This window comes from Heterodontus francisci, chromosome 22 (genome assembly GCF_036365525.1).
Source record: "Heterodontus francisci isolate sHetFra1 chromosome 22, sHetFra1.hap1, whole genome shotgun sequence".
Classification (NCBI taxonomy): domain Eukaryota; kingdom Metazoa; phylum Chordata; class Chondrichthyes; order Heterodontiformes; family Heterodontidae; genus Heterodontus; species Heterodontus francisci.
Window position 1 is genome coordinate 56,697,994 of NC_090392.1, and position 14,552 is coordinate 56,712,545.

At 40.3% G+C, this 14,552-nt stretch overlaps 1 protein-coding gene across 6 annotated transcripts in view; it reads left to right on the forward strand.

The window, feature by feature from the left end:
- Positions 1-14,552, forward strand: part of opcml (opioid binding protein/cell adhesion molecule-like) — a 1,070,268-nt gene that overhangs the window by 146,674 nt on the left and 909,042 nt on the right. Inside the window, exon 2 of one of the 6 annotated variants that reach the window (XM_068053865.1) lies at positions 7,905-7,998. The exons of the other annotated variants lie outside the window; for them this stretch is intronic. Within the exon in view, the coding sequence (XP_067909966.1) occupies positions 7,949-7,998 (50 nt within the window). The 5' untranslated portion in view covers positions 7,905-7,948. The remainder of the gene's footprint in view (positions 1-7,904; positions 7,999-14,552) is intronic. 6 annotated transcript variants of the gene reach the window in all.

Consider the following 14,552-nt stretch of genomic DNA (forward strand, 5'->3'; position numbering starts at 1 on the left):
CAAATCATCTGATTTCTTGCTCGGCACTAGAATGCAGTAGAGTCATTTATGAAATCACCGTCGCAAATTTGTCTTTTTGCAGTAGCTTGACAAGCATGTGTGTGTGTGTGTGTGTACAGCATACACATTAATACAGTAATTTCATAGGCAACAAACGTTAATTACTTTCCATTTGATGAAAATTAGCAGTTGATTTTGCTGATAACATTTTGCCACTAATCCCAGCAATTTTATTTGAGAAGGAAATTGTGTTGCCAAATTAACACTGATTAAACAGCCATCTCTGAAATGAGTGATTTATCTCTCCTGACCAGACCATGCTTTTCACAGTGCATATTACAACCTCCTGTTAGCAGATTGATAACCATATTATACAAGGCTGACAGTGTTGGTTGTCTGGCAGTACTTACACATCTAGCTACTTGTGTGAGCGCTGGAAAATGGCAACTTGTTTCAGTCAGCTTGTATTGCCGTAATCTTTCAGGGCTTTTGGAATGACTTTGCAATTCATTCCAATTCATATTAAATTCCTTATTACTTGAGGTGAAATTGCTCAAAATGGCAGCATGTCACAGTTGTTAAATGTTGAAAGCTGCATTTCTCCATGCAGATGTGGTAAAATTGGAAGCAATGACTCTGCTGTGAATGGACTATTAAACTAATGTGCAGTATACCTAAATTTGTCATCTTATATCCTTTCTTTATGCAGTTTTTGTGCAGTATATTTGCTGCATTACAAATGGGCACTTGTACAACATGAGAATAAACTTCTGTAGACATGTGTACAGTTTTGTTAAATGTTACCACACACCGTGGTGCACAAATAACACAAGTGAGTCCAAAATCAGACCATTTTATTTCCATCACTCCACCCTCCAGCGATTTCAAAGGCCCTTTGTAACGGGATCAGATTCACACTTTCTACTTATCTGCATGTTATATTTATTTAACATAGATATGAATTCAGGAAAAGGGGAAATTTTCTTGACATTTTTGAATACCAATGAATCATTGTTTTTATGTAAAATAGTGGCTAAGCTCAAACTGCCTGCCTGCAGACTCTGCCAAACATGTAAGGGTGTATACGTCTGCCTTGAAATTAAACATGGTGCAGTTTGACTGTTAATTTGTGAATTGAAACATCGTGAAAAAGTTAAAGCAGTTGAAGTTACAATGCAGTAGGTTTTCTGCACATTTGTGAAAGAACATAGCCAGAATTTTACAGCCCCCTAATGAGCAGGTGGGGTGGGGGGCGGGTTGTGGGGTGGGGTTCCTGTTCCCAACACCTTCCTGCTCCAATTTTATGTGGGGTGATGGCGATGAGAAATGGCCTGCCAGTCCCAGGCCAATCATGGCCCTTAAGTGGCCAATTAGCTGCCACTCAAGGGCCTCCTCCTGCCACTGTTGGTATTTGATAAAGCCTGGCAGCTGCCTTGTAGGCTTGGAGGGGGTGGGGGTTGTTCATGATCGGGCACCCTCTACCCCACTGTGGCCCCTCTCCCCCACAACCCAACCGCCCCCACTGGACAAAACTCCCCCACCCCACAACCGACCAAACTTACCTTGCTGGGGCCCAACTGATTGTCCCCGGTGAGGCCCCAAAAACATACCTTAGATCCGGGACTGTCCTTCCTCTTGCTTTCATTGGCTGGGTGTAGTTCCAGCAGTGGTCACCGCTCCCGGTGGCGCTGCTGGGACTAAGAGCTGCTGGCCTGCTGATTGACCGACAGCTCCAATAGGCGGGACTTCCTACCTCAAGGAAGTGGAAGTCCCTCCCAAGGCATCTTAAAGACCTGGGGAGCGGAAAATCCCAGGGTGGCTCCCCAGGCTCGGCGGAGGCAGACTCGCCCTTGACTTTTCAGCCAGTGGGCTGGGTCTCCTGCCTAACATGAAATTCTGGCCCCTGGGTTTGTTACTTAGGTTTCCCACATAGTGAGTCTAAATTTCAGCATGCTAACTGAATCTTGGTGAGTAGAGATGAAGGACTTCACAAGGCATATGAGGACAATTTAAGATCAAATGTGCAAAATCTGGTTGCATAGCACCCATATGTTTGGTGCTACGAGTGCCATTTTGGTTCCAAAATAGTGTCCATGGCACATGTTCACACTTCTGGTGCTGGTTGTGCCGGACACCAATTTAGTGAAGATGTTAGTGTGGTTGCAGAGAGCATTTGCTGGAACTATGCAGAGTAATCAGATGGTGATGCCAGTCAGTGCGTAATGCTGATTTGATGCCAGTGCTGCTATTTTCAACCTGAACACTCCAGCGAATGCCCTCTCTTGACCTCACACAGCTGAACGAGCACTCAGCAGCAGGAAGCACCCCACTCCACCCCACCCATTGCTCTTTAAAGGGATTATTAACTAATTTCAGGTTAATTGCTGATTGATTTCTGTAGGCCGCAGCTGTCAGCAGAAGTGTTTGGTGGTTTGTACTCCTATTTAAAGTTGCTAAAGTCTACAAGTAGTGGTGTGGCAATGGTGTAGGCCATGGTTATGACTTCAGACCACTTGTTCCCAGACGCGTGTGCAGTAGTTTCTATTTCCCTTGGCCTAGAGCATGACAGGGAGAATGAGTGGAGGCCAAGCTGCTTAAAGTGGGAGGAGGCGGGTGGAAGGGGTCTCAGCAAGAAGCCATATCTGCTCAGGGCTTTCAGGGAGCAATTTCCCTATTCCAACTTCAGCGAGGAATGCCTCTGCTTCATGTGACCAACATGCATATAACAAAAGCCATGTTGCCACATGAAATGTCATTGAGCAAACTATTGGGGTTCTTCGACAATGCCTCTGCTGCCTGGACCATTCTGGAGGATCCCTGCGGAGCACATATCACAATTTGTCATGGTTTGGAAGAAGCAACCAACACATCCCTTTTCTGGTCTGACTGACTGTGATCGGCTCAACCCACTGTGGTACCAAGGAATGCAATCCCAATTCCCCATTCACCAACAGTCCCACACCTTTCCTTTCCTCTCCTCTGTTACTGACCATCACAGTGTCCTCTTGGCCACAGTGCTGAAATAAAACCCTCTTCAAAACAAACATTCCAAACTATCGATATTCCATATAAAAGTCAACTAATCATGCTAGTGCATTCCATATGTGCCTGTCTTCCATGTGTCTTTACCTGGCTTATTGCTTCTATGCAGTGCTGCCCTTGTGGCTGCAGCATGGCTTGCGGAAGGCTGCTGACTTTGAGTGAGAGGAGACTCTAGATGGCTTTGCAGGATGACCTGGAGCAGCTTTGGCCTTAGAAGGCCCTGTTTTGGACATGCTTCTTTGAAATCAAAGTACCTGGAACAGGAACAGACAGTATCGGTAATGCACAGCAGATCAATTTGTCTCTGAAGTATTCAGGTGTATCAACATTTCAGAGATATACCTTCATAAGTGAGATACAGGTTACATTCTATGTATCATCAGCATTTTTCAGAGTCTGCTGAGTTGAGGTATTTTAAATGAAAATGTTTAGACCAAATAACAAATGTATGCCATAATTTTTGTTTCTTTTTGTTTTTGAAATTCAGTGAATTTAATTAATTTGATCTATTTTAGTGTGAATTGATGCCAAAACCTACAACAAATACTTTTAGTTAAAACTTTCTTAATTTAAGATGGGCATGTTTGTGAAGAATTTTCATTAATAGTACTTGAATATTTTCTGAAATTCTACCTTTTGATGTATAAAGAGTGCAGTTTTTCTGCTCTTAAATGATCTTGTCTTCAATCTTGGCTGATGACTGAGTGTTTTGCGTTGACAGTTGTCAGGACTAAGCAAAGCTGTAGTCATTGGATTAAAGCCAACATCAGGATACATGTATTTCTCTTAGGAGAGCTGCTCAAAAAGATGTTAATTGTGATTGCATATTTACATTTTTTTTTAACTTATGGTGGCCAGGACTGAAATCTAAACCTTTCTGATATATTGCTGCCTAAGGTATTAATATGGAGTCATGGATAGGGAATTTCTGTCTCACTTCTGATGAAAAAGTGTATTTTAATATATTTTCACAGGAGTCTGACAGACACTTTAATATCACCTACTGCTAGCTGGTTCTTCAGACTGCACAGATAGACATTACAGTCAGCTGTTGAACAATCTACATCAGAGATATGATTCCTCAGAAGCATTTCCTTGCACCTACCTGGTTAGCTATGTATTGAGCTTGGTCAGCTTGATAGCTATGTTAGAATCCTGCTGTATTTGTGTGGCAAACACCATTTTGATTCACTTTGTTCCAGAAATCTGCAAAACTCTTAAGGCAGGTCTATGAGAGGGGCAGGACAGTAGTTCTTGGTAGCCCATTTGAGGGACATCTCGATAGCAGAAGGTACCCCATTTGTGTTTTACTTTTGGGAGTCTTGGACCAGCTGACTAGTCATTCTGAAGCTGAGTGAACGGGCAGGCCAGAAGCAGTGACTAATAACTCTTGAAAGTTAAAGGACTACGTTCAGCGGTCAATTTTGTATTGAGTGTTAGTGCAGGAGGAGAGCAATTTTTATTTTAAATATTTCATGGAGAATGGGAATATCTGCAATTACTAGAAATAAACCGGTTGCATTTGATGCTTTTATTTGCTCATTCCCCTAAACTTTCCATTCCACCCACTCTCTCCTTTGTCCAACCATTGATAGCTGAGGTTTCAGCTGCCCAGCACACACTCCACTGTATCTTGCCACTTCTCCTTGAAGACAAACCTCAAAACCTTACCTCTTCAATCAAGCTTTTGCATACTCCTTTAGCTTGGCATTTGTTTCCTATGCCTTTGTGAAGCAACTTCATTTGTTTTTCTATATTGAACATGCTGTATAAATACGAGTTCCTGTTGTTATTCAGTAAATCTGAAGAGTAGTTTATATCCTAAGCCACCAACAAATGGAGTATATATATGTAAGGAAATTGCTAAATTCAACAAAAATATCCAATGTATCAAAAATGTAACAGTGGGGCGAAGATTTGTTATGCTGCAGATCGACTCCAGTATTTCTGTCCTTACTCAAGGTTAACTAAATTCCCTGAAAAACAACAGGATTTACAAATGTTTTTCATCTCTTATCTTCTGCTTTGTTTGCATGTGGGAGAGTACATATGTTGCTTTTGAGGTTAATGTTCTTTCAGTTTTATTAAATATCCAAAACTGACAAAAATTGACAAACCGTAAAATAGAAAACACCACCGCTGACCATGCAGGCGTTTTTAAAAGCAAAAGTTATGTTTCTAATTGGAGTTCCTGTGGACTTGGTTGGCACTCTTCATGCTGCTGCAAAGGAGAAATTAGCACACTTGTGTTCACATTTACCTGTCAGTTTCACGATTAGAAAATGTGTTGGCATGGAAGGTAATATCATAATATTCTGACGCATGCATGCATGACATAATGGACATTAGAGATTTTTACTGGCATGTTTTATGTATGAAACAATTGCATTGTGGAATTAATTCACATTACCAACCAGTAAACTGGATTCTGCTACCTGTTAATGGCCCGCTGTGTCTGAACTGTAGATGGTTGTAATTCATTAATTACCTGAGCTACTTTCCATAGGCCTAAACAAGCAACTCTCTTATAATTTATCTTGTAGGGTGGATGACATTCTTGCGAATTTCTCAAGCAGGTTTTTCTTTTAACTCTAAAGCTAAATATGTTTGGCGATAGCGAGCTCAGCTGTCCTACCTCACTTTATTTTTATTGGTCTGTTTTATTTCTGTATTTATAAAGGAGGTATGCAATGTAAATGATCTGAAAAATGAGCATGATGTGTCGTGTAAAAATCTAGTTCAGCTTTCTTCCTTACTATCATAACATTATCAAAATATCTGCACAGATTACAAAGTACAAATGAAATAGATTGAACACAATGTGCTTTTTATCACCCTTTTGTACTGTTTTCCATGATGGCACACGTCTTTCTTGAGATATTATTTCTTTCCTTTTTCCCACCTGTGTTTATTTAACGGTATATTCTGCACATTTCCAGGTCTCCCTCCATTTGACATCATCTGAAGGCACCAAGTAGATAATCTGTCCCTCGGCCTTTGTCAATACTGCAAAATTGGCCATGAGGTAGTGCAATGTGGGCAATCTTGTGAATCGCCTCCTGATGTTTTGTTTTCCCCAGCTTCCACGTGGGAAGTGCCTTTTGGGGATAACTTTCTTTGGCATTTGGAGCGAGTTTGGTTACTGATTAGAGCTGCATATAGAATGCGAGGCATTTTGCTGAGATGCCCTATCTTCCTTCCTGTGTTTGTGATCTCTGGAAATTGTAAGCATCTTCAACAATGCTGTAACAGCTGGCAGAGACGTCCTGCAATGAATGAGGATTTTTGGCACAAAAATATTATACCAGTGCAGTGATGAGTGTGGTTGGATTCAGAGAATGATTGAACAGCTAATAAAAGAAGAATGAAATGATGTATGTGAGAATTTGAGGTTAAATTGAATGAGACTTCTCTTTTGACCGCTGTGACTCAGTGTTTCCAGGAATTGCACCAAACCGAGTAAATGGGGTGAAAAGGGAAAAAAGCTATTTGTCCAGCTAACATTCCAACATTAAGAGCCTCTAGTTCCAATTTACATTCCGTTGCTTGTACAACTAAAAGCATTCCAGCAAGCAGCTGTAGTTAAGCACACAAGTACAACATAATACGGCAGCATTTGCACTGACATTTGTTGAGGGATAGCTGAGAAAAATGTGAGTGCGGAGTTGGTTGGGGGTCGGGGAAGGTTGCTGATTTTCTTTGGGTCGCAATTCAGTATTCTTATCAACTTATTGTTAACTGTCACTTACATCCTCAACTTTTGCATTGATACTTATCTCCCAGACACTAGGGTTGATTTTAACCCTGCCTGGTGGAAACCAGGCAGATGGACAGTTAAAATGGCCTGTGGGAATTAACTGCATTGATCCTGTTGTCTTCCATATCCTCAATTCCTAACCTGTTCTAATGAGTAGGTGAATGGGCATCCACCAGCAACTAGTGAGTTTGTTCAAATATGCAGATCAAGTTCCGATGATGGCATCCGGGCCCGACTGTCCTCTTAATGAGAGGCCTGCACAGGGAAGCCGTCGTGGCTGTTAAACCTGTTACTGGCCCATTGTGTCTGGGCTAATGATGGTGGGAATTTATTGATGACTGGAGCTAAACAAGCAACTTCCTTAAAATTTATCTTGTAGAATGGTGACATCCTTGCAAATTTCTCAAATAGATTTTTCTTTTAGCTATATAGCCAAATATTTTTGACTGTCAAGAGCTTGGCTGTCCTGCCTCCTTTTATTTTTATTGGTCTGTTTTATTTTCTGTATTTGTAAAGGAGCGAAACAAAATTAGATAAAGTTGACAAACCCAGTAGGAACAAGAGGTCAGAAGAGGACTAAAAGGTTTTTTTTAAAACTTTTTTTTGTGTGGCCAAGAGAAGCTAACAAAAAGAAAAAAATAGGCCTTCCTTACCCTGATCACGAGGCCCTCCAGAATCCCTTCTGACTACCTGTACTGAGTGCCAGGGATCATTTCTTTGGATCCCTGGCAGCAGCCTTCTGCTGCCCGATATCCTACTACCACCCACCAGATTTGTGCTGGAGACTGGCAAGTGCGAAAGAAAACAATTGCAGTCCGACAGCATTGAAAGCTATAAATGTGGAAACTGCTATGAAAACAGTGGAACTATACAGTAGGCCCATCAGCATTTGAAAAGAGATAAGATGGTTCAGGAAGTAAGTCTTTATCAGAACAGAGGCTAATTTCTTTATTGCCTGTTTATAAGGAAACTGTGCAGTAGCTGCAGTACGGTTAACTGAGAGGTCACTTCCAAGAATTCTAGTGACCTGCCACCTATTTTTGGTGTGGGGTTTGTTCAGTAGCTTTTGGACTTGATGATCTTTCTGGACTTGGCTTTACTACAGGTGATCGTACTGTGCAGTCAGCTGTAACGAAAGCTAAGTGAAGAATGCTGTACTCGAAAGATGCTGAGAACAGTTGTGACGGTCTAGTTATCAGGTAATTTTCACACCTTGATGCGATCCAGATAAACATTGGTACATCTGATCTTAAGTATGGATGATGTCTACTATTCATCCAAGTAGCTGCATGATCTCTTGTTTATTTTCTTTGCCCTAAAACTCCTGATAATTATAGAGTGGCTAGGGATGCAGTTTTCTGTGGAACAACTCCGCCTGAAAATGGATTGCGAGAAAATTGGACTGTGTTTATACCAGACAATTTGGCAACTCTGTATTGGCAAGTCCTTTGGCATGGCCAACACTTGAGCACCTGCATTAATATACTTTTCACAATTCATTCTCAACATCCAAAATTTATTGATACTCCCATGATTGCTCAAGTTAATTGCAGTGGGTTGAACCAGCCGCTGTTGAAAAATTATCTGTAGAATTTGACAGCAGATAGTCATTAAAAAGAAGAAACCGGGCAACTGTTAGTTCATAATCTCTGCATACTCTGATTGGCATGTTAAACTTCATAACCATGTAACAATACCTTCAGTTTGATTCAATCCAGCTGATAGTTCTCTCAGCTTTCAGTTGCTTTAGTTCTAACCACTGTTTCTCTCACAGCTTGTGTGCTAGGTGTTTTGGGATGTGCATTGCAGGATACGGCACTACTGACAATCTGACCAATCTGGATTTGGTCCATTGTAATTTAAATTGATCTCCAGCCAAAAGTGATTCATTAAGTTATTTTCAGTGTTACTGTCTTCATATATTTGGATTTATAGAAAACAACAGGGACATCAAAGCAATTCTGAACTTAGAACAGTCTGACCAGAGATTTATCGGTGGTTATTCCTATTAATGATATGTATCTTGTTTTCCCTTTTCAGAGTTTTGTGGTGAATTTGGTATTCTGTCAAATGTATATTTCGATGTCCTTTTAATATGGCATGCAAAACTGCATCACTTTTGTTCCAATTCACAGACATCATAATTTTAACACAACCTGAGAAGGGGAGAATTTAAGTAGATAGCTTTCTTGATTGCTGTTCCATAACCTTTAGTTCAGTAGCATTTCCTTCTGGGCAATAGCTGAGGAGAAATTTGACTCTGATTACCTGCCCCCTATCCCTTGGTTGCGCTACTTGTTGGCACTCTGGCTGCGTAGATTCATACTTGAAAAATAACTGTAGAGTGACATGGTGGCCATAAAGTTCTGTCTTAACATGTTGCCTCAGAGAGGTGGAAAAGACTGGAAAAGGGAATAACAAAATATTGCTGAACTTTAAGAAATTTAACTGTCTTACACACTCAACAAATCCTTAGCTTTCTTATTTTTCTTTTATCTAGTACATACTTACATATTTTAAATATTTAAAAATACTTCACATTGATTATTCTGAAGTGCAGTGACCTGTTTTGTGATAACTAAATGATTAATATTCTTTGGTATGACTGAAAAGGATGTTGGCTAGAGCAACGGGAGAACTTTCTGCTCTTCTTTTAAATAATGCCATGGTATCTTTAATGTCCATCGGAATCACCTTAACTAGCCCTTCTCCACACCCAGAACCCCATGAAGCACCTGGCTCTTGGTCTTTATACCTAACGCCAGGTCCCAGAGCATAAGGATCCTCTCTGCCATGAGGAGAGCCAAGGTTCATAAGAAATGCACATGTCTGCTCTAGCAAAGAACCCTCTGTAGGAGTATTCCAATAATGATGGCAAAACAGACAGATGAGTCCTTGGTTTAATTCAAAGGATGGTGCCTTCAGCAATTTATTCTTCCCTCATTATTACATTGGGTTGTGCAGCCTAGATTTTGTGTGCAATAATTATAATTGTTTTTCACTCTTTTACATTGCTTTCAATGGTTTCATGTATACTTCACCAATTGAGGTGCTAATTTATATTGTTGAGGATTGGTTTATTCATTAAATGGAAGGAAAATAATGTACCTGGAAAATGTACCTGGCCAGTTCTGATCAAAGGTCACTGACCTGAAACGTCAGCTCTGCTTCTCTCTCCACAGATGCTGCTGGACATGCTGAGTATTTCCAGCACTTTTAGTTTTTATTTCAGATTTCCAGCATCTGCAGTATTTTGCTTTTATTGTCACAACCTGGTGAGAAATGTGTCTAGGGGTCTTTTACTGTCTTCATCTGGTCTTATTGTAACAGGATTTGATTTTTAAACACACTCTATTTCAAGCTGTCCCTTGGTGAATCCTTATTCACCGCTTTCTAATTATAAGGCAAAGAAATGAGCACAAACAGGCTTCCTTAGATTTAAAGAAGAAAAGTGTAATTTATTAAAACTTAAACTAAAAACTCTAATTTGGTTAAGGCCTAAGGTTACATGCCGTGTACGCGCGAGCATGCATACGTGATACGCACATGCAAATAGAGACAGAAAAGAGCAGAGGAAAAGATAAGTGGAAAGATTTGAGGTAATATCTTGTTACTGTGTTTCGAGCTCGCTGTAGTCCTTGATTGAAGATATGGTCTTGTTTTTTGTTGGTGCCCAGTATTCTTCTTAAACCTTGTTCACTGTAGGAGACTTTTCTTTCTTGGGGTTCATATGTCTTCAATGGTTTCTGAAGCTGGTGAGAGTGAGATGAGAGCAGTCAAAAGAGAAGTGTTCTCAGTCCAGGGAAAAAACAGCTTTCTGATTTTAAATTCCCTGTTGGAAGTTCAAATTCAAACTCCAATAGTCAGCTCGTCATGTGTCCAGACTGGACTGACCACTTCTTCGATGTATTGGGGAAGTAAGGACTGGGTCCTTTGTTCCAACCCTGTCACGATGCAAATGTCTTTCCAGTCAGGGGCTCCAATTGTTTTTTAAAGTTAGTTCTTTCTTCAATAATTTAAAACCAATGTTCATGTAGCGAGATTAATTTTCCTCATTCTTCACAGGTGGAGGGCTTGCCTGATATATAAAACATCTGAGGATCCTGATTGACAATAAATGGAAGATATTATATGAATGCTCAGTGGCAGCAAATAAAGTAAATCAGATGTTGAGATGTGTTAAAAGGTCAATACCGAGCCAAAATAGGTAATCCTACCACATTGGTGCGAGCACAGTTATGTACAGTTCTGGTTGCCACAGTACAAAAAGGCAGCTATTTAAAGGATATGGAAGAGAATGGCCAGAATGTGAGGGGATGGAGGATTTGGATTATGAGGAGGAATTATGTAAATAGGGCATGCTCTTACTGGAAAAAAAGGTTGAGTGACAATTTGAATAGTATTTTTTTCAGATTCTCAAGAATCTGGATAATGTAAATCATGACAAGCTATTTCACCTTGTCCAGAACAGAGAACTCAGCCTGTTCTTGAAGGGGAGTAAATTCAAAACGAACCAGCAGAAACGATGTGTTTCAGTGAGTGACTGGTCAATCAATGGGACAGGCTCACCAGCGAGATGGTGAAAACAGTTAGTATTGATTCATTCAACTGTAAATTAGATGCATTTCTTTCAGAAAATAGCAGGTTGTTATGAAGTATATGATGTCATGCAGGTCCCCACCTGCCAAGAATGAGGCACATTAATTTTGCCACATGGACGTTAAATTTCAAATCGTTGCTGGGAAGAAGAGAAGGCCTGTGACGAGGGGTTGCCAGTCCCCTGGCTGGAAAGACATTTTTACATCATAACAGACAGTGCTTGGAACAAAGGAGCTATCCCCTGCTCCAATACAATCCACAAACAGACGTGGTCAAACCAGTTAGCCACATGACTAACCTGCTTACAGTCTGGGTTATTTTCTGAGTTGTACAGTCTGAACTGAGAATCTGCAGAAAGCTGTTTGCTGCTGGACTGAAAAGACCTCTCCTGGCTGACTCGCCACAGCCTCTCCTGTCTGCTCCCATCTCTTTCTCACGGAACTCCAAAACTCACTGAAGACACATGAACCCCAAGCGAGAAAAGTCTCCTACAGTGAACAAGGTTTAAGAAGAATACTGGGCCCCAATGAAAAGCAAGATCTACCGACAGTCAAGGACTTGACAGCAAGCTCGAAGCACAGTAATAAAAACCCTCTTCAGAGATTGCCTCAGACTTTTACACTTTATTTTTCTTCTCTTTTCTGTCTCTATTTGCATGTGTGTATCACATATGCATGCGAGCTTGGGCGCATCGAATGTATCCATGGGCATCAAGCAAATTAGAGTTTAAGTTCAATAGATTTCAATTTTTCTTCTTTAAACATAAGAAAGCCTGTTTGTGCTGGTTTCTTTGCCTTATAATTGGAAAGCGGTGAACACGGATGCACCAAAGGGGGAGCTGAGAACACGGGTGTTTAAAAATTAAACCCTGTTCCAGTAAGACCAGGTGAAAGCTGAAAGGGAACCCTAGACCTCTTTCTCACCTGGTCATAACAATGAGTAATTTGAGACGTGACGTGGTAAGTGTAGCAAGCTTGGAAAGAACAGTTGACTTTGGATCTATGGTTTTAAAAGCTCTTCTCCACTGAGCGATCCTTGCATCATGTCTGGATCTGTTGCAGACCAATTGGCAGAGATTGATTGTTATGGTTTGATGGACCTTGGTCTTTCTCTGTCAAGCAATTCCTATGTACCTCGGATAAAACTTTGAAAATTCTTTTTTTTTTTCCTGCATTACGCATCAGCTTGCCCAGGAAAGGCTATGGATTCCCAGGCCTCTTGTCTCTGCCAATGTGGCTGTAAAACTGGCCACAAGGGGTTGCATGTGAGCAGTTTGAGATTCTTCATTCTCCATTATTGGAAATGCCTGTTGCATGAGGCACAGTTTAAATGGGGAAACAATCTCTATTTCATTCCATTGAGAAGGAATGCTCACCATTCAATTCAGTGACATTCTCAGAACCCCTTTCTTCAAAGAGTCAGCTAGAATGCAGTTAGGTTTTTGAATGTGGTTGAATGTTCATTCATGTCTCTTCATAATAGTGATGATTAGAAACGTGTAGAAAATATTTTTATCTAATGTATGATATATGTACATAATGTGAAAGCTACAATAGATCTTCGGTTGGAATTTTGCTACCAGTCTTTTCCTAGCTCAAGGTTTATGAGCAAATCTAATAGGTTATTACAGAGCCTGTACTTCCTATTTTTGATTTATCTTCATAGCTCAAAGCAGTGAAAGACACATACTGCTAAACCTAATTGAATGACGATAATATGCTCTGCTACAGTACTGAAGCACATGGAATCTTTTGACGCAGTCCTAAATGTCCCAGATAATGACACATTCTTCAACACATTTCCCTAAGCCCAAATCAAATCTCCCTGATTTCAGAACTGCTTGTCCTGTGTTATGAGGATTTTTTTTGTATTAAAACTTAGGATTCTATGTTTTTAAAAACTGGAAGGAATTCCGTGGATATTGAGACATCTGGAAATAGCTGAAAATGGATGTTTTGAAGGGAAGTTCAACAAAAGCTGAACTTGTAAACAAGGACTAGAAAGCTGGTAATTTCAAGGAAACCAGCAGGGGGGTTGACCTCAGAGCTACCCTTTGAGTGAGGCATGTGACTTGTTTCTGGAAGGTTTTAGGGTTTCATTTTTCAACTTTAAAAGCCAGTCGGTTTGGACAAAAGCAGGCAATTGAAATTTGATTTTGACCTTCCTGGAGATCAGAAGAAGACCCAGAAGAAGTATTAGCTCTCTGTAAAGAATCCTTGCTCTTAAAAAGTAAAAGCTTGTATGATGTGGTACTGTTGCCTCCTGCATTTGCAAAGAAACCCTGAATTTGCAGAAATCTTGCATCTTTGAAAAAGGACTTTTGCATTGAGTGTGAGAACTGACACCTGTTGGACACCCTTGATGGAAGACCTACGTGAAGCCTTCTACTGTTGAAGTTCTTCGAATGCAAACCCATCATGGACAGTTCATCAACCGTACCTGGAAAAGCCTTTGAGTGGCAATTATTCGACTTTGGGCCACCTTGCCAAACCGAAGAAATTCCTTCAGATCATGACAGTCTAAGTTGTTTTTTATTATTCCTTTCATTCCTTTGAAACAGCTGTAAACCAATGTCCCCTCCCTCCCGGTTAACCGGTTTTTGAATGTATTTGCATGTGTATGAGGGCTAGGAAAAATAAGGAGCTTTGATATCTCAATTCTTATATAGATTTACTTCATTATTGGTTAAGACTTGGTTTTATAATTAACGGTTAATTTTGTTGTCGATTAAAGAAACCTGGTTTGTGTGCTTTATTCTGGGGTCAAATAGAGTATCTAATTGGCTATTTCGGTAAGTGGGAAAATTTATTGATTTGCTGTGACCTATGGAGAAGTGGGACTGAATTAACAGTGTACTACTCCCCCCTTGGTCGTAACACCTGGCTAAATAGGCAAGCTTTTGATAGCTCTGGTCACATAAAGATTTCAAATGCACAGTTGCGTTCAGAAAAGTTGGAATAACTAAGTCTGTATAATTGGAGTGAGACAGTACCATTTTAGAAGTTGGATAAGATGACAGTTTGTTTGAAACTGTAACACTTGGTCATCATGGGGAAATGCGGTATTGTGTCCCTGACTGGTAAAATTACAGATATAAAATTACAAAAAGAATAATTACTGAATTTTTTGTGAGTTTCCCAGGCTGTGTTAATTT